At 41.9% G+C, this 18911-nt stretch overlaps 1 protein-coding gene across 9 annotated transcripts in view; it reads left to right on the top strand.

The window, feature by feature from the left end:
• Positions 1-18911, top strand: part of LOC123374232 (sarcolemma associated protein) — a 165018-nt gene that overhangs the window by 122899 nt on the left and 23208 nt on the right. For all 9 annotated transcript variants that reach the window (XM_045023945.1, XM_045023951.1, XM_045023947.1 and 6 more), the window contains 4 exons: positions 352-414; positions 5909-5965; positions 10041-10121; positions 10407-10466. In XM_045023945.1, coding sequence (XP_044879880.1) covers positions 352-414; positions 5909-5965; positions 10041-10121; positions 10407-10466 — 261 coding nt within the window. The remainder of the gene's footprint in view (positions 1-351; positions 415-5908; positions 5966-10040; positions 10122-10406; positions 10467-18911) is intronic.

The following is an 18911-nucleotide window of genomic DNA, read 5'->3' as shown; positions in this document are numbered from 1 at the left end:
GTAAATATTTTTCATTCCTTTTCATTAACAACTTTCATAGAGTTTAGTATTAAAGTTTACACTTTAAAAATTGAACATACTTTTAATTGAATATGCTAAGGATACGTTCCCAATATTTTCTGCAACCTGGTCTAAAAAACAATCTATATAATTTCTAATCTCCAAAAAATAATTCTTAACTATTTCAACAGAATATATCTTGTCTGCTTGTATATTAGGTTGATCCACCATATTGAAATCTGAGAATAACGCCTAATTTACAAATATTTTAATGTATATTTCAGATTTTATAGTAAAATCAGTTCTAAGATGATGAGGACATGTAAACTGAAGTGTTTCTTTCTTTACTAGAGCACTTTCTTTCAAAGAGTGGAGGGGACTGCACTTTTATTCATCAGTTCATAGAGTGCCAGAGTGAGTACAGAGCATTCATCACATTGACTTTAAAACAAAAAAACAAAATATCAAAAATGTTACTTGAAAAATACATTTGTCAGTACTACTTAATATTTCTGCAGTAGTGGAAATGTGCTGTAAGTATAGAATTATGGCATTATGAACTCCAACAAAGCTGACTCTCTTTAAGAGTAGGAGATATCTTTGTTGCTTTTGTAAAGTGCTGAGCACATGATCTGTGTTTAACACTTAATCTATGATTACTTTCTATCAGCGAGAGAGTGAGTGCCATAATGTTGCCGTGTGCGTGTAAGATTGACCTAATTTTGTAACATTGATGGAAAATAAGAGAAGCTGGAAGCCTGACTAACATTGCCAATTAAAACAAACATTGCAGACTGCAGCAGACAGATAGGGATGAGGTAATGGTGCCTGTTGTCTCTTCTCTGTTTAGCATTATATATGTAATTTCTGATAATTTTAAAGTTTAATGCAGCTTGCGCTAGACAAAGTGTGACTGCAGGAACAAAACTATAAGAGACTGGTATTTTCATGTGGAAAGATAAGATTTTCCATGTAATGCATAGAAATGGAGCATAAGTGCTTACCACTGATCTTGTAGGGAGGCAGATAATTTTTGTGCTTGAGATGAAAAACTTGCTTTTCAAAGCAAATGACTTTGAGGATTATTAGTAGAGAAGCAGTCATGTCTGCATGGAGCAAATTTTTAAGGAAAAACTCCATTTCTACTTAGTTTGTTCTGTGAGCTGGGACAGGAGCACCAGTTGGGGAGAAACCTGAACGCTCTATGAAAGCATAGCTGAAATATAGAACTCTTTTTAATAGCGTGGAGACCCCAGAAGGAACAATGCTTCCCCCCTCCTCCCCCACTACTGTTGCCCTAGGAAGGATTTTATAAAATTTGTTAGGTGTAACTTTAAACATTTAAATTAAATTATGAATTAATAGAGCTGAGAGAAGTACTCAGAAACAGAAGTGAGGCAATAATTTTCTTTGACTACTCAAATCAATTGTTATGCATGTTGACCGCGGTTGTGTTTCTTAGATTCACTGCCAAAATGTAATGAACATCGCATAGTATGACTTAATTGGTGTGTTTCTGCTTTTTAAGGCGTGGAATACAATATTATAAATTTTATTTATATCCGAATACTCTTAATGCCCATTTCAGAAGACCTAAGAAAAATTATCAATAAACCAAAATACCAAAAAGTAAATACAGGTTAATTCCTTTTAAAAATGGCATGGGTTGTATCTTTCAAAACTTTTGGGACTGATCCAAAATTTCTCAAGTGGAGACTTAAAAAGAAAATTATCCTCAGTAGTTTTAAGCTTGGTAGAGATTCCTTAAGGCTCCTCTTTCTAACAGAAGGCATAATAAAAGTGAGCTTGCTGGCCTAATTGGTGAAGTCAACTTCATTTTCAGTGGTATGATGTATGAACTGTTTATTCTTTTAGCTAATTAAAATTGTATATTAATTGACATCTTTGCACGAGATGTGCAAACTAAAGTTGATGAGGATACAAAAGTGATCATCTTGATTTAACTACAAGATTTCAACATGCCTTTGAAGTAAGCGAGAGAAGAAAATAAAAGATAAAACTTATTGAAAGAAGTGGGGAGAATCTGATAGCTGAAAACACCAAACTTCAAGAACTCGATCAAATAGAGGAGCCTAAGGGAATTTACATCAAAATCCCCATTCAATTACAATGGAAATTAGGCATCTAGTTCCCTTAAGCTCCTTTGAAAATCCCAGCCTCTGCTAGCCTTAAGATTTGGGTCACACTATCTGAAAAGTTTTTTGTGAAACCCTGTTTTGAATGGTCTGGGAGGAACGGTAGCTTGATATATTTGTTGTTTGCTCCTCACCTATTCCCTCCATTTCTCACTGCTTTTTGCATTAACTGCTGGACTGCTTCACTGTATTTATAAGATGAAATCCTGGTCACTTTGAAGTCAGTGGTAAAACTGTCATTGATTTCAGTAGGGCCAGGATTTCACTTTTTCAGCCTTTTGTTAGGTGTGTAGTGATACATTGCCGTTCTTAATGTGGGACACTTAATTATACCAAAAGTGGTGAAAACACTATGCAGATAAGAGGAAAGTGATGCAACATGCAATTTCCCCCCTATTTTAAGCTTTGCCTGTTTTTTCTCCCATTGGTATTTTAACCTTTGCTTCTGTGCTTTTTTTTAATAAAAGTGGGTATATTTTATATATGACTAACTCTTCCCTTAAACTTTTAAGCAAGTTTTTTATTTTTAAAAGTGGAAATGTCTTTTAATTTTTAATGGTTATTTCTAATATTTTCATAAATAACATATGGGACATATTAAAGGTGACCTACAAAGGGGAAAATTGGGCTAATGTCCTTTTGCTTCTTTCTGATTTATTAAATGTGCTTAAAGTTTTGTCTACCCTGGAAGACTCTCTAATGCTTTGACTGAATATTAATAAAATGATGCTTTAAGAGTTACTTGTGAGCAATTAAGAAGGGAAAGGGTTTTTAGTCAGACTGCAAACATGCGGGATAATTATTTTTTAACTCCTATGTAACTTCAGACACTGACATTTGGATAAAAGGTGTTCTTGTTAAAAATCCAACATATTTATTGTGAGCTGTTGCATCTGAATTGTTCTGAGCAAAAGAAGACTACTTATTACTAGTAATAGTAATAATTACAAGGCACTATTGTGCTATATGCTGTATGAACACAGTGCCTCGCACAATGGAGTCCTAGTCCATGATTAGGTATGATTATTACAGTAATACAAATAAGAAGACAGTCCCTGTCCCAAAGATATTAAAAAGACAAAGGGTAATTCTAAGGTAAAAAACAAGCAGAAAAGCATAAAAAAGCCCCTCAAAACCTTTCAGACCACATTCATTCATCATACGGAAGCAAACAAAAGTGCAATCTAACTTTAAAATAATTTCCACTTTACCTCTGAAGTACACAGTCTCAGTAAATAATTCTTACAATAAACTAGAATACTGTACTAGTGTGCCAGCTTCTTGAGGAGCAGTCACTGGAGAAAATCAATTCTGGGGTGGTAATCAAAACTTTAACAAATGCATAAACATATTCAGCCAAAAATATGGATATATCTGTGTTTATTCAAATAGTTTACTTTGTAAGACGCTCTCTCTAAAATAAATTTCTCAAAAATATACAGACAGGAGTACTTCAAATTCTCTAACAAATCCAGTGTCTGCTAGCCTTACTCATGTTGAGTAGTAACTTACTGCAGAATTGTGGAATAAAGTACCAATCTTAAGTAAAGATGGCAGAATTTGGTCCTATGTTTTTCTTTGCTTTCTTGCCACTTCCCTATTTGGGGTTGCAGCTTTTATAGACTTCTTCCAAAACTCATGATTGTATTCCAAGCTGTTGTTCAGATTGGTCTCTCTGAGGTCCACTAATATCCAGTCCATGTATCAAGACTTTTTGTTTTCCCCCTTGGTCATCTTCCACCCACAACCATTGCAAGACCAATCATACCAGTATAGCTCTCAGGTCTCTGCTGAATATGCTCAAACCAGCCTAGTTTTCCCCAACTTATCTTCAATTGGAGCAACCCCTGCATTAGGCCCTTAACAACCTCATTTTGTTTCCCATCATGGAGTGTCCTACCATTTGTCCATCTCAACATCTTCATTTCTGTAGTGAAGAGCATACTGAAATCTTTTCTAAGGGCTGGCCTAGTCACTGTCCCGTATATTAGGATGGCTCAAATTAGTTTTATACACTGTACCTTTTAACATTATTGGCATCTTCTTGTCACAAGGAACTGGAGTCAGTTCCCTCCATTTGAACTTGTCATAGCCTCAATTTTTACCAATATTGACTCTAAGTCCAGCCTGCTCAAAACTATGTTGCCACATTCCAGAGTTGGCTTGCAGGGTCTCAAAATCTTCTACATATGTCACCAAGTCCTGTGTATTTATTATTATATATAAATATGGCCAAGTCAAAACAAACTTTTCCATTTGCTTTGAACTCTGTTGATACTTCATGGCATCTTGCATACTGTTGTTAAATTGTTGTACAGTATAAAAATGGAAAACATCAATAGCAGCTTTTAATCAATCAGTTGTATTCATGTGTGATGTAGGGTTTACTGAAGAAGTTATGCCAAAAATCAAATTGTGGTCTGCAAAGCCTGTATTAAACTTATAAACTGTCTCCACACACATGAACACACTATGAATCACTGTGGTGGAGAAAATGTTAAAAATTAGGTTTTTTTCATCGGAATTCTTAATAAAAAACATGTAGAAAATACACTGCTGAAAGCAATTTGAGTTGGCCAGGAAAATAGACCAAGGTCAAAAAAGACCAACTTCTTTTTTTACACTAATTGTAGACTGCTTTTAGTTTTGACCATGCATGGATTTGTGCAGAGTCCAAAATCTGCAACACATTTTGCTGCCATAAACTAGTTACACACCCATTCTAACTAATTGTTTTATGATGTGGCTGCCACCATTATGAATGGAGTCGTTCTCATCTATAAATTAGACAGGTGGGTAGCTAATGTGGATGCAGGATTCTTATGTTCAGCTCCTTCTCCAGGGGTGTAGGCGGACTTCCCCAGGTGCTTTTTTGCCTTGCTAGAAGAAACTGTGGCTGGAATATATGTGAAATCCAGTCGTCTTTCCTGACCTCTGTAGATTTCTGTAACAACATGGAACAAGGAAAGACAAAGGACACTTCTCTTTTCTGCCCTGCTCCTCCTTTTCTCTTGCCCCGCCCCAAAAAGCCAGGAAAGAAGGGTTGAAAATGCTTCAGGCAGTGGATCCATTGTGCCCCCTTCTCTTCCCCCCCCCCCACAAAAATCTACCCACCATGGCTTTATACAACTGCTTGTAGCTCAGTCTGAATGATCGGTGCGGGGAAAACTAGTTGTGAATTGGCAAAAACTTGTGCTAAATGCCTGCTGTCCAGGCCCATTTGAATACATGCTCATCATCCCACTCTTCTTTTTGTGTAAATGGCTTTTCTCATGGCCATCTATGTGAGCATCTGGTCACAGAACTAGAAGTGGAGATCTGGGGAGGCTATAAATTCAGAAACTCCACTTTCTGATAAATCTAGTTTTTTCTAAGAAGCTGGTAAATGCTAATTGTTCTCAGTTTGACTTTTCAGTCATATATAAAAAACCTTTAGAATAACTTTACAAAGTAAAATTAATCCTTCATTAACTAGCTGAAGTATTTAAGAATGGATATTATTAAATAGCAAACGGAAATACTTAACATAATCTCTGCTGTATTCATTATGCTTTGCATTATAGCGAAGTTATAGTTAACTGGGTGATAATCTGCTTAATTTCCCATGCCAGAATCAAATCTTTGTTCAAGCAGGGATATGGAGTAATACTGTCCTCTTTAAATTTGGTCATGGAATGTGGATGACACAGACGTGCACAGGGAAATGCTTGCTGAATTTGGACTTGGATAGTAACGTTTATTTTGTTTGGCAGACAAGTTCATAGACGAAGGACATCTAACCAAAGTGGAAGAAACAAAGCTTTTGAGAGGTTAGATTTCTGATTTATATAACTCCTTTTGAAACATATTTTATTAGTGGGTGTGTTTAAAATAAAAGTTTCTGATTTAAACCAATAACTTAATAATTTTTTTGTTAAATATTGGAAATATAAGGTAATTTTTTAACAAGTCCACAAAGAGAGTAAATATAGCTAGTGTCCATTGATACATCACTATATAACTATTTTATGCAGGGGAATCATAAGGAAACTACTTTGAGGGATGGGGGTGTGTGGAGGACTGGTCTTGACTGACTTCTCACCTGTGTATTTCTCATCCAAAGTTTTTTTAAAAAGGACTTTTTTTGCAAGCTTGTTTAAAATCTCTCACTACTAAATAAATTTCAGATTGAGTTTTTTCACTGAGCAGAACCAGAATATATTAGTTAGTCTTAGTTAACAGCTAAGAGGAAAAAGGTGTGGGTTTTTGTAAATAGTTTAGAAATATCCTAACACTGTTAAAATGAACCCTAATCTTATAAACCTGCTTTTTTAAAGATAAAACATGAATGTGTGACCCTTTAAAGTTTGTCACTTTCTTATTTCATGATCTTTTTATAAGGAAAACTAAAATACAAACATTTATTTATGGGCAACTTAAGTCGCTTAATATTAATGAGCCTCATGTTGCAGAGCCAAAATCAGGAGTGCTACAGATGTTAGTAATTTATGATAGTCCCAACATTGAGCACAATATTAACATTTTAATATTTTGTTTGTTCAGTGGATATAGTGGTAACAATTTTTTCATCCTTTTCATTAATGTTTCTTAATACATCAGAGTATTGATTTCTGCTCATCTATCATCATAGATATTGTTACATTTAAAGATATTTTGGTCATTCTGGATTCCAACTTTGTTTTTAGAATTACTTCATCTTCTCTGTGCAACTCCATTTTAGCTTGTTACCAAGCTTGTATAAACTCCAGACAACATGCCATGTTTGGCAAAAGAATGCATACAATAAGCCTAACTGAAATTTAACACTTGCATGCCAGTATTATCTTGCAAAATGATGAGCTATTTTTAGTATTTATTAATACTGTAATGAGTATGGTGTCAACAAATTTTAAAGTAGACTTTATTTTATTATCTCATGCATTAAAGTAACTCACTTTCACTATTGAAAGTGTGAAAAGATTGAAGTGAAAAAAAAAACCCAGGAAAGAGCTTTGTGTTACCAAATTGTGGTATATAAAAATTAGTCAAATTTTTCATTAAAGTGCAATACCTGCAGATTTTGGGAAAGTGAGCTTAGTATTCATGAAAGTAGGGGACTACACTAAATTGTTCTACAGTTAGCTATTGGGCCAGATTTTGATCACAGTTACATTGGGGTAAACTCTGAGTAACTGAGATCAGAATCTGACTACTGAATGAATTTCTGTCCTTGAGTCTGCCACTGCTCCTCCTTTTAATATTTGTTTTAGGCTTCTTAATCAAGGATGACCAAAAAACTACCTGAACTTTGTGGCATTAGACCCAGGCAAATGTACATAAGAAAATAGGATGAGACCACTAAAGTAATTTGTACTTGTTAAATTCTGGTTTCCAGAATAGAAATCTAGTTCCTCAACCTACCAAGCTACTTGGGGCTTGCCACATAGTAACTCACCATGTAGATGAGCCAGGGTGTGACTCTGTAGCTTACCAGCTTGCCATGCAGTAATTTACTGCGTGGACCTGCAGTGAAAGTCCTGGAGCAGTTTAGCATTCTGTGTTTTCAAGCTGCAGTATGCTAATCCACATTCCAAGACTTTCACTGAGTTACTGAGCAGCAACCTGGTGTGTGGTAAATTCACATCCTGGCTTGTTGTGCAAGAATTCACCATCTAGGCAAGTCCTTAGTCACTTTGACTTCTGCCATTTCAGATGCACAAGCCTGCGCATTGTCTCCTAAAATCCAGTAAAGTCTAACTCTGATTATGGATCCTGTGTGTATGATGGAATCCAGGGTCTAGAACTTGTACCTTTTATCCTATTTTGCATAGAGCAAATACTAGATATGCATATATATATGGAAATGGAGTTACCCAATGTAAAACTTGCTCATCTCAACATTTCTGGAATAGCCACTGACATAAACAACATGGGAGAAACTTTTAGAGCCTAAATTTGACAGTGCTAGTCTAGCCACCTAGGTTTTAAAGCAAATATGTTATTTTGGTTAATGCTTGTCAGAGCTCCAAAGGCAATTTTATGGACTGGATTATAATTATTTGGTAGTTACTATGTGCCTTCTATCCAAGTACCATGAAGTCCTTTAAAAAGATTAATGAATGAAACCTCTTATCCCTGTAAGGTAGGGAAGTACTTCTTTCACTTTACAGACAGGGAAAGTTAGACACTGAGGTTAAGTAACTTGTCCATGGTAAGTGTGAAGCAGAGCAAGGAAATAGCTGCCAGAACTCATGAACCATTAGTCTTAGGGGAAGGCATATGTTGATGGCTACCACCTTCTTTCTTGACTAACATCTGTTAAGAAAAATGAGGTACCTTGTTTGTTTGTTGTTTATCTTCTGTTGTGACTCGCACATCTGGATGTTCATCTGACATAATGACCTGGTACAATCTTTTTTACCTTGTCCTGTATGAAAGGGAAAAGCATATTCTGTTGACCTGTCTGTGTCTTACCCTTTGACCACTTGTCTGTTTCTCAGAGCAAGGATGTTAGTTTCTGTTGAATTTGTTTTTGCTTTTCAGTTCCACGGAGTCTTTGTCTGACAAGAAATAGCAAGTTCACAATATCTGATAACTTTCTTTTAAATAATTCTGATAGGTTTCCCATGCACTTATTTGTCTATAACTGCATATCCTTTCTTCCCTCTTCTGCTAGATGGTTTTTTGTTTTTTTGGGGGGGGGGCACGTACATTAAATATCAGCAGGTGAAGACAGGATTTGTGATGACAGTGCTTCATGCTGATATGGAAGGAAAGACTCTATAATGGGAGCATTATAATAGCTATCTATCTATTTAAATCCTTCATTACCTGGCACTTGTGCCCGAGGAGAAGGGTCCACCAATTTGTGGGTAGACAACAGTGCTATCCAAACAAGCCAGAGTGCAATAAGCCAAGAATACTTTTATTATATGTGTCCTCAAGCCTTGATGATGAGGTCATGATTCATAATTCTTGTCTTTTGGTCCACCGCCATTGTGTCTGTGTGCATCCATGTGAGCTAAATTGAAGTTCAGAAATAAAATTAAGCTATTACAGGCACATAAAGTGAGTCTTTGGCCTTGTTGAGTCAAGCGGACTGTTGCATGGGAAAAGGATGAATTAAGATAATGAAGTCCACTTCCCTTCCCGTTTTCTCTCCTTGTGAGACCTCTAGACCTAGCCAAAAAACTGCTTCCATGGTTCCACTAAACTTCATGTAACTATCTAGAGGACAGAATATAGAAGGCTGATGATCCATAAGCCCTTTCAGAGGTGCTTTTGTGCAAGCATTTAGACCATTTCCTATTAACATAACCTAACTTAAAACTATTTTTAAAAACTAGTTAAAATACTGATGATTCGCATTACTAAGATTAATCTTTATTCATAGTTCATTTCAAATTTATATTACAACACAATGCACATAGGCTTCTATTGCTGTTCTTTTACTTATTCAAAACACTGCAAAATCAAGTTTTGTTCTCAGCAGCATTTTCTTTCCATCATGATACAATATCTGTATTGTTCTGGAAATGTTGCTGCTGTTTTTTCTGATTTGTTCCCAGAAAGACTGAACAAAACAACCAGCTTTTACGCTGGGTTCCAACTGGCAAGAGTACAGCTTTAAACAAAAGCCGAGGCTATCTATGAGGCAGTTACCATCTCATGTTAGACTGTAACATTAAATATTTGATCCTACGGCTGTTTAATTCATTTTGGAGTGGGATTTTAAAGACACAAGAAAAACACTGGCTTTTATTAAAGCACAAGTGTAACAGTTTTCTTCAGTTCTGCACTTTAAGCAGCTTCTAGCAGTAGATCTAGAATTTATACTAAGGGGGGGAGGAAAAGCCATAGGAAACACACACATATTTTAATTGAGGGTCTCCTTCTCTCTTACAGAAAACCAAGCAAGAGCAAAAGAATCTGATTTGTCAGATACTCTTAGTCCAAGCAAGGAGAGAAGCAGTGACGACACTACAGGTAACTTTGGGTGTAAATTTCGGCAAAATGGCTTTGGTGTTCGTAAGTATGTTAAGGTTTGCTATTAGAATCTAGAACATAAGCTACATTTCATATTTAGCTCAGCCAAATAAAGTGTAATTAAAGAACAACATGAGATACAGTATTTTGTTATCTTGTAACCAGTTTGGGGATGGGGGAGAGAGCGGACAGTAAAGGTTTCTCTGATCTGTTTGTAGAATCTGTTTGTAGAACTTGACTCTAGTCTACCCGCTGTTTTAAAGCAATTTAACTTTTTTGTTTTAGATGCCCAAATGGATGAACAAGAGCTAAATGAACCTATTGCTAAAGTATCTCTTTTAAAAGGTAAACAAATTTACATAACTTTAACTTTAAGATGTAGTGTGACAGATCCACATTCTGAATAATACATGTGTGTTTTATTCTAGGACTCTGTATTTCTGTCAGATGAATATTTGTAGTTAAGTGAGAAGTGCTCCAGTTTAAATATTTAAATTACTTTATTAAGGAAGTATGTTTGAAAAGAAATTGTGATTCATTCATCTGAAATAAAATAATGTAGCCAAGTGATAGTGTAGAGATAAGTGACATTTTAAAATTAGAATACTCTTCTCCCCCCCCCCCCCCCCAGTTCACACAGTGCTGCTAAAATAAATCTTCATGTGTAACTTAAAGCACAAGTCAAGAAAATAATAGTTTTTCTTCGTGTTCTGTTTCTTGGTTGTTAATTTGTGTATCTCTTCTGGTCATTGTTACCCAATAATGCTTAAAATGGCTATCTGTGTAAATTGTTTCCATCGATGATGAAAAAGACTCTTTAGTTTGTAATTTGGTATTATTTATATTTAAAGAACTGTTAAATCTTCAATTATGAATGTATTTATGATTTATCATAGATGTTATGTTAGATTTTTCAGGATTTGCTAAACAAAACAGCCTATGTTGGATATATTAACTTTGGACATTGAAATTAGAAAATCAAATTCTTCTGCAGGAGACCTTCATACTGCAGTCAGACCTAAAAATGTATTTACTGTTTAACAGAAAACTTGCCGTGTTCCGCAAATTAATTTTTTCAAATTGATCACATGAAAAATAGTTTAAAGGCAAGTGATAAAATATTAATATACCATTATATTTAACATGTTGAAAGGTAAACTTTTGCTTCACTTCTGTAATTATTGACTTTTTTCTTTTATGGTCAGCAATGATACAGTTTTTATGTTGGGTTACAAATGAATGGAACAGTATTAATTTTGTTTGCTCAAAAAACTTGGAAACCATACAGAAACTAACATAAGATCACTTCCTCAGTTGTATATATTTTCCCAAATTTTTACTGGAAAAGATGAGAGATTTTTATATCTGAAGTACTTCAGAGCAATTACAAAATGTTCAGTGAAATAGCTAACCAACAAAAATATATGGAGTATAGCTTATTTTGGCAGATTAGAGTCTGGTGAAACAGTTTAAGAATTCAAGTGTTTGAAAAGTCGAGGACATACCAGTAAGTTTGGTTTGGTAACTGTGATTAATGCCATTAATGGGAATGTAGATGTATGCACTGACTTCATCTGCCAGTAGATAAAATTTAATACTGATAACATAACAGTTAACATAATTACTTTAATATTTTAGTAGTAAATTTAAATATGTGGAATGTGTTTCTTCTTTCGAAGAAAAGCTATGTGAATATTACTGGTTGTGCATTTTATCATAATATGTTGTTGAAGTAGACAAACCTCGAAGTACAAAATATGTGTGTATACTTCAGAATGTGTGTTTGTCTGCAGTTCTTCTTATGCAGGACAGAAAGCCAAGAAATAATTTGCAATAGCAAATAGTAGTACAATAGCAAATCCCTGTTCACCCACATTTCAAATAAATATATATATATGTAATATATATGTTTATTTCAACAAGGAACTAATTTCTAATGTTGAAATATAATTCATTAATCCCTCTGTATTTAATGTATTAAATTTTGTCTTAAGGTTGAAGTATTATAATTCAACTATGTAAATGAGTTCAAGGCTGAAATTTGTAAAACAGGGTATCAGACTATGAAAGAATTCACTTATTTAAAAATCAGTTTGTCTGCCTTTTAAGATATGCATGCTGTACTGTAGGCAAAAAATACCTTATTACAAAAGTATTACTTTTACCATTCCAAAAAAGTTTATTTTTTTAAGAGCAATTCTGGAACTCAACATGATTTTAATCATGTTTTTGGTGGGGAAAAAAAAGTAATGGTGGAAAAGAGCTGGCAGACCATCTAGTTCCCTTTCCTATAATATGCAAGTGGGTTCCTAATGATTTATTCATGAATGCTTTAGCTACCCTCTATCTGCTTATGTCATGTGAGAAGAGAAGATTTTGGCCAGTCAGATCCCAGCAAAATCAAACATTAGTTCTCTCAAACAGCACTAAAACCAGAGATCTCAAATCAGTCACATTACTTTACTTTACTTAGGTCACTCCTTCAAGCAGGGATAATTATTCACACCTGTGAATTATTTATATTGGCTATAACAACCTTTCCACAATTGAAAATCCAAGCAGTCATCAATACTGAACTTCCAAATTATTTCCAGCATTTTTTACATTTTAGTATTTTGTCTTGCCATATAAGAGAAATAATACTGCTGTTGAATTACACATTTAATAAATTACTTTAGAAATTGACCAACCTCATTCATTTGCATGCTGAAATTGTTTATTGCTCCTTACAGTCCATTATTATGAAATATCTCTTAAATATCTTCAGCAATAAATCATTAACTTCTATTAAGTATCAGAGGGGTAGCCGTGTTAGACTGGATATGTTAAAAAGCAACAAAGAGTCCTGTGGCACCTTATAGACTAACAGACGTATTGGAGCATAAGCTTTTGTGGGTGAATACGTGTGTGGGCTGCGTCTGACGAAGTGGGTATTCACCCACGAAAGCTTATGCTCCAATATGTCTGTTAGTCTATAAGATGCCACAGGACTCTTTGTTGCTTTTTAACTTCTATTGTAATAATTTCACACACAGCCTGTAAGCCAGCAATTTTATTCAAAAAACTTTTCAGAGTGCTGCATTAGGCATCTTGCTTCCCTCCCTACTAAAGAGAATCTTACTTGTTAGAGTAGGACTCAGTTGGCTTAGCTATGCATTAGTAGAGCCATGGGAAGACAAAAGTTTTTCTGAACTAGAAGCTGTTCCTGGGGCTTCTAGGAAAATGCAGAAGTGTCAGATGGAAAACTAGTGTTTCAGTTTCTTCGATTATTTACTAGAATGTAGAAAACAACCTAGGAAGCTACTGTAATTCATGGAACAAGAGGATGGTGATACGTTTAATTCTGCTTCTGTTTCTTTCATGTGTGTTTTCTATCATTAAACTTCAAATTTATTAATACTGTTTCTACTTTATACAAGACAAAGTGTGGGGAAAAAAATCCATAATACTTTTGTGCATTTACCAGACTTTGTTTTGTTGATGAGGTAATGTATTTATCAGCCACTAATAGAGGTTTCTTGAAATTTGCCTTTTAAAGACAGGCTAGGTCTGTCAGTAGCTGATAATTACAAAGAAAAGTTGAAGAATGAAAAATAGGTGTCTGTGTCCAACAAATACAGCACCAGGAAACAATCAAGGCAGCTAGCACTGATTGTTCTTATCATCAACTTCCTGATGTTTCTTTAGATTACAAATGATGCATTCAGTTGTTACTTAATACAGTTGGCATACTCAGTGTTTCAGGAATTTGACAAAAATTTATGTGTTTAATCTAATTTATTTTATTTCAGTAGAACAATGTTTTTACCCAAAGGGAGGCTCGCATTGGATAGGGTCCTTCAAGAGCTCTGAAAATGAGCTAGGTGCCTCAAATGAGAGCTGGACAAATGTCTGTCTTCATGAAATTGCTTCCACAGATTCTGACTCTTATGGATGCACATGGACAGGGGCGGCTCTAGGCACCAGCAAAACAAGCTGCTGCCTAGGGCGGAAAAATATAGGGGGCGGCAAAAGGCTGGGGCCCCAGCTCATCCTGCCGCTGCGAGCCGAGGAGCGGCCCGTCCCCTGCAGCCGGGGCAGGGCCGCGCTACCGGCTCCGCTTGGGGGAGAGGGGGGGCCCCTTACCGGTAGCGCGGCCCCGCCTGGCTGCAGGGGACGGGCCGCTCCTCCTCCGCTTCTTCCCCGGGTCCTAAACAGCCCGGCAGCAGCTTGGCTGGGGGGGAGAGGGGGGCTGAGCCCCGCCCCGCTCAGAGCTGCGTGGTCAGGGGGCGGGGCTACAAGCTCCGGGCCGAGCGGAGGGAGCTGAGCTGAGCCTGGAGCTTGCGGCCCCGCCCCCTCCCCACGCGGCTCAGAGCCGGGAAGAGCTCAGCCCCCCCCCGGAGCCATGCGGCTGCCGCGCGGTGAGCCGGGGGTAAGCAGCCGGGGCAGGGGGGGTGGCTAAGGGGCAGGGAGGGGCACAGGTTCTGTGGGGGGGGGCGGTCAGGGGCCAGGGAAGGGGGGGTGGATTGGGGGGGTCTCAGGGAGGTGTTTGTCAGGCACCCCCCAACCCCATTACCCCCCAGGCCCAGCCCTGACCCCAGCTCCAAGTCCAGCCCCTCTGATCCAGACACCCCCCTCACCCCATTCCCCCCACAGCCCTGACCCCCAGCTCCAAGCCCAGCCCCTCGGACCTGGGCACCCCCCAGCCCCATCCCCCTCACAGCCCTGACCCCCAGCTCTGAGACCAGCCCCTCTGATCCTGACACCCCCCTCACCCCATTCCCCCCACAGCCCTGACCCCCAGCTCCGAGCCCAGCCCCTCTGATCCGGACCCCCCCGACCCCATTCCCCCCACAGCCCTGACCCCCAGCTCTGAGACCAGCCCCTCTGATCCTGACACCCCCTCAGCCCATTCCCCCCACAGCCCTGACCCCCAGCTCCAAGCCCAGCCCCTCGGACCTGGGCACCCCCCGGCCCCATCCCCCTCACAGCCCTGACCCCCAGCTCTGAGACCAGCCCCTCTGATCCTGACACCCCCCTCACCCCATTCCCCCCACAGCCCTGACCCCCAGCTCCGAGCCCAGCCCCTCTGATCCGGACCCCCCCGACCCCATTCCCCCCACAGCCCTGACCCCCAGCTCTGAGACCAGCCCCTCTGATCCTGACACCCCCCTGACCCCATTCCCCCCACAGCCCTGACCCCCAGCTCCAAGCCCAGCCCCTCGGACCTGGGCACCCCCCTGACCCCATTCCCCCCACAGCCCTGACCCCCAGCTCCAAGCCCAGCCCCTCGGACCTGGGCACCCCCCCATCCCCATCCCCCTCACAGCCCTGACCCCCAGCTCTGAGACCAGCCCCTCTGATCCTGACACCCCCCTCACCCCATTCCCCCCCACAGCCCTGACCCCCAGCTCCAAGCCCAGCCCCTAGGACCTGGGCACCCCCCCAGCCCCATCCCCCTCACAGCCCTGACCCCCAGCTCTGAGACCAGCCCCTCTGATCCTGACACCCCCCTAACTCCATTCCCCCCACAGCCCTGACCCCCAGCTCCAAGCCCAGCCCCTCGGACCTGGGCACCCCCGGCCCCATCCCCCTCACAGCCCTGACCCCCAGCTCTGAGACCAGCCCCTCTGATCCTGACACCCCCCTCACCCCATTCCCCCCACAGCCCTGACCCCCAGCTCTGAGACCAGCCCCTCTGATCCTGACACCCCCCTCACCCCATTCCCCCCACAGCCCTGACCCCCAGCTCCGAGCCCAGCCCCTCTGATCCGGACCCCCCCGACCCCATTCCCCCCACAGCCCTGACCCCCAGCTCTGAGACCAGCCCCTCTGATCCTGACACCCCCCTCAGCCCATTCCCCCCACAGCCCTGACCCCCAGCTCCGAGCCCAGCCCCTAGGAGCTGGGCACCCCCCTCGGCCCCATCCCCCCACAGCCCTGACCCCCAGCTCTGAGCCCAGCCCCTCTGATCCAGACACCCCCCTCACCCCATTCCCCCCACAGCCCTGACTCCCAGCTCCAAGCCCAGCCCCTCTGATCCGGACACCCCCCTGACCCCATTCCCCCCACAGCCCTGACCCCCAGCTCCAAGCCCAGCCCCTAGGACCTGGGCACCCCCCCGGCCCCATCCCCCTCACAGCCCTGACCCCCAGCTCTGAGACCAGCCCCTCTGATCCTGACACCCCCCTCACCCCATTCCCCCCACAGCCCTGACCCCCAGCTCTGAGACCAGCCCCTCTGATCCTGACACCCCCCTCACCCCATTCCCCCCACAGCCCTGACCCCCAGCTCCGAGCCCAGCCCCTCTGATCCGGACCCCCCCGACCCCATTCCCCCCACAGCCCTGACCCCCAGCTCTGAGCCCAGCCCCTCTGATCCAGACACCCCCCTCACCCCATTCCCCCCACAGCCCTGACCCCCAGCTCCGAGCCCAGCCCCTAGGAGCTGGGCACCCCCCCGGCCCCATCCCCCTCACAGCCCTGACCCCCAGCTCTGAGCCCAGCCCCTCTGATCCTGACACCCCCCACAGCCCTGACTCCCAGCTCCAAGCCCAGCCCCTCTGATCCGGACACCCCCCGACCCCATTCCCCCCACAGCCCTGACCCTCAGCTCTGAGCCCAGCCCCTCTGAGCTGGGCACCCCCCTGACCCCATTCCCCCCACAGCCCTGACCCCCAGCTCCGAGCCCAGCCCCTCTGATCCAGACACCCCCCTCACAGCCCTGACCCCCAGCTCCGAGCCCAGCCCATCTGATCCGGACACCCTCCGACCCCATCCCCCCACCCCAGACCCCCAGCTCTGAGGCGAGCCCATCTGAGCCAGACAACCTCCGACCCCATCTCCTCACAGTCCTGAGCCCAGCCCCTGTGAGCCGGGCACCCCCCAGAGCCCAGCTCCCCACCCAGCCCTGGGCAACAGCAGCACCACCTCCAGGCAGTGACAGCCCATTGGCACCAACCATCACCCAGCAACAGCCCATTTTGTAATTGCAAATGTAGACAGACCAGTAAAGCATTTAATGTTTTTTAATAATGTATTTGGTGTATTTTCAAATTATTACAAATTAATTTTCACTAGTTATTTTTTACATTTCCAAATACATGTTACTATAGTATTGCAACTTTTTTTTATGGAAGGGGCCCCCAAAATTGCTTTGCCCTGAATCCTCTGGGCGGCCCTACCCAGTGTGTGTGAGGAGCCAGGGAGGGAGGGAAACGGGGTCCCCTGGAGCCGAGCCCGGGCTGCGATGGTGGCGAGGGGCTCCTGGAGTGTGTGAGGAGGTGAGCGGCCGACTGGGTTCGTCGGTGCTGAGCAGGTAGCCCCGCAGCCGGAGATCCTCGCCTTCCCTCCTGCCAGGGCTGGGCCAGGGCACCGTGAGGCTGAAGAGCAGCAGGTCCAGGGGGCTCTCCAGGTCTTTGGCCGCCAGCATGTCGAGGGTGAGGGCGGTGAGCACGAACTGATCCACCTTGGCCACCAGCAGTGCTGCGAAGCCCAGGGAGGGGGCCGTGTTCTTTGCGCCACCCCGTAGCCGTGCCGCCACCTGGAAGTACTCCCGCTCCGTGCTGCCCAGCAGCTCCACCCGCATGGGGACAGAGTCGCAGCTGGGCCAGGGCTCGGTAGCGGATCCCACATTTGGGGGGGAGGCCAGTGCTGGGGCAACAGGGGGTGTGAGTGGGGGGGTACTGGTGGGCGGGGGGGCTCATGTCTGGGGGCGGGGGGGGGGGCAGCCAAAAATTTTTTTGCTTGGGGCGGCAAAAAACCTAGAGCCGGCCCTGCACATGGATATGGGACAACTAAAAGGCAGAGCCTCCCAGGGTTCTGTGTTTATATATGTACAGTAAGACCACTTCTGTAAAGGCAACCATATAGGTGAAGTTCTTGTGGTGCCTTTTTTTTCCTGCCTGCCATCAGATTTGGCAGTGTTGGTCTATTTTTCCTGTAATGACTTTCTAGGGCCTTAACATTTATTTGATGGCAGATTCTGACATTAGACAGGTAATTTCAGTTGTATGGAAAATGTTTCCACAAGTTGTCTCTCGCAGACCATCATAGGATATGCCTCACATGTTTGTGACATGGCTCACAGCCTTAAGAAGAATATCCATGTTCAGACTTCTTTCCTTGAACCAGATTGGTGAAGGAACAAGTGTCTCATGCGTTGGCACAAATTATGCTAACTTTTACACGGCAGTTCTAACACTATCCATGGAGACAAACATAGAAGAAGTCCTTGATGTTTAAGGGAGTGATTAACTTATTCTTTCAGTGCATTGATATTTGGATGTGAAGCACAGGCTTTAAGGGTTGGCAGATATATTGGAGCCAGCATTGACTTCTGTGCCCCTATCACAAAGTCTCTGATAATCTAAGAGATTATCTTAGATACAGATAATCTCAGGTACTTGTCTTGAAGCTATTTTGAATGTTGCCCTTTGCACCTTTTTCTGGTTTCAGTATATAGCAAGTTAGCCTGCCTGTGATCAACTGAAGGCTTTCTAATACTTAGGAGTGTAGTTTGTCCTCTTCCTCTAGATGTTTTGGAAGTTGGATGCCTTCTACACTTATGATGGTGATTTATACTTCCTTTTGGATTTGCTGATATATGAATGGTTAAGGGAATGTTTTGGGAAAAACTACTTATTTCTCACTTTTCAGAACTCTCATTCTTGCCACTCTCAAAGAGATGTGTCTATATAAACTAGAAAATTTGATGCCCTTTGTTTCCCTATCACACTTCACTTTGTGTCAGTGTCTGCTTTTGGGAGGAGGGTTTGTCCTATTTTTATCTTTGCCTTATTAATTCTATTAT

The sequence above is a fragment of the Mauremys mutica genome, chromosome 7, assembly GCF_020497125.1.
Source record: "Mauremys mutica isolate MM-2020 ecotype Southern chromosome 7, ASM2049712v1, whole genome shotgun sequence".
Lineage (NCBI taxonomy): Eukaryota > Metazoa > Chordata > Testudines > Geoemydidae > Mauremys > Mauremys mutica.
This window is presented reverse-complemented; position numbering and strand designations above follow the sequence as displayed.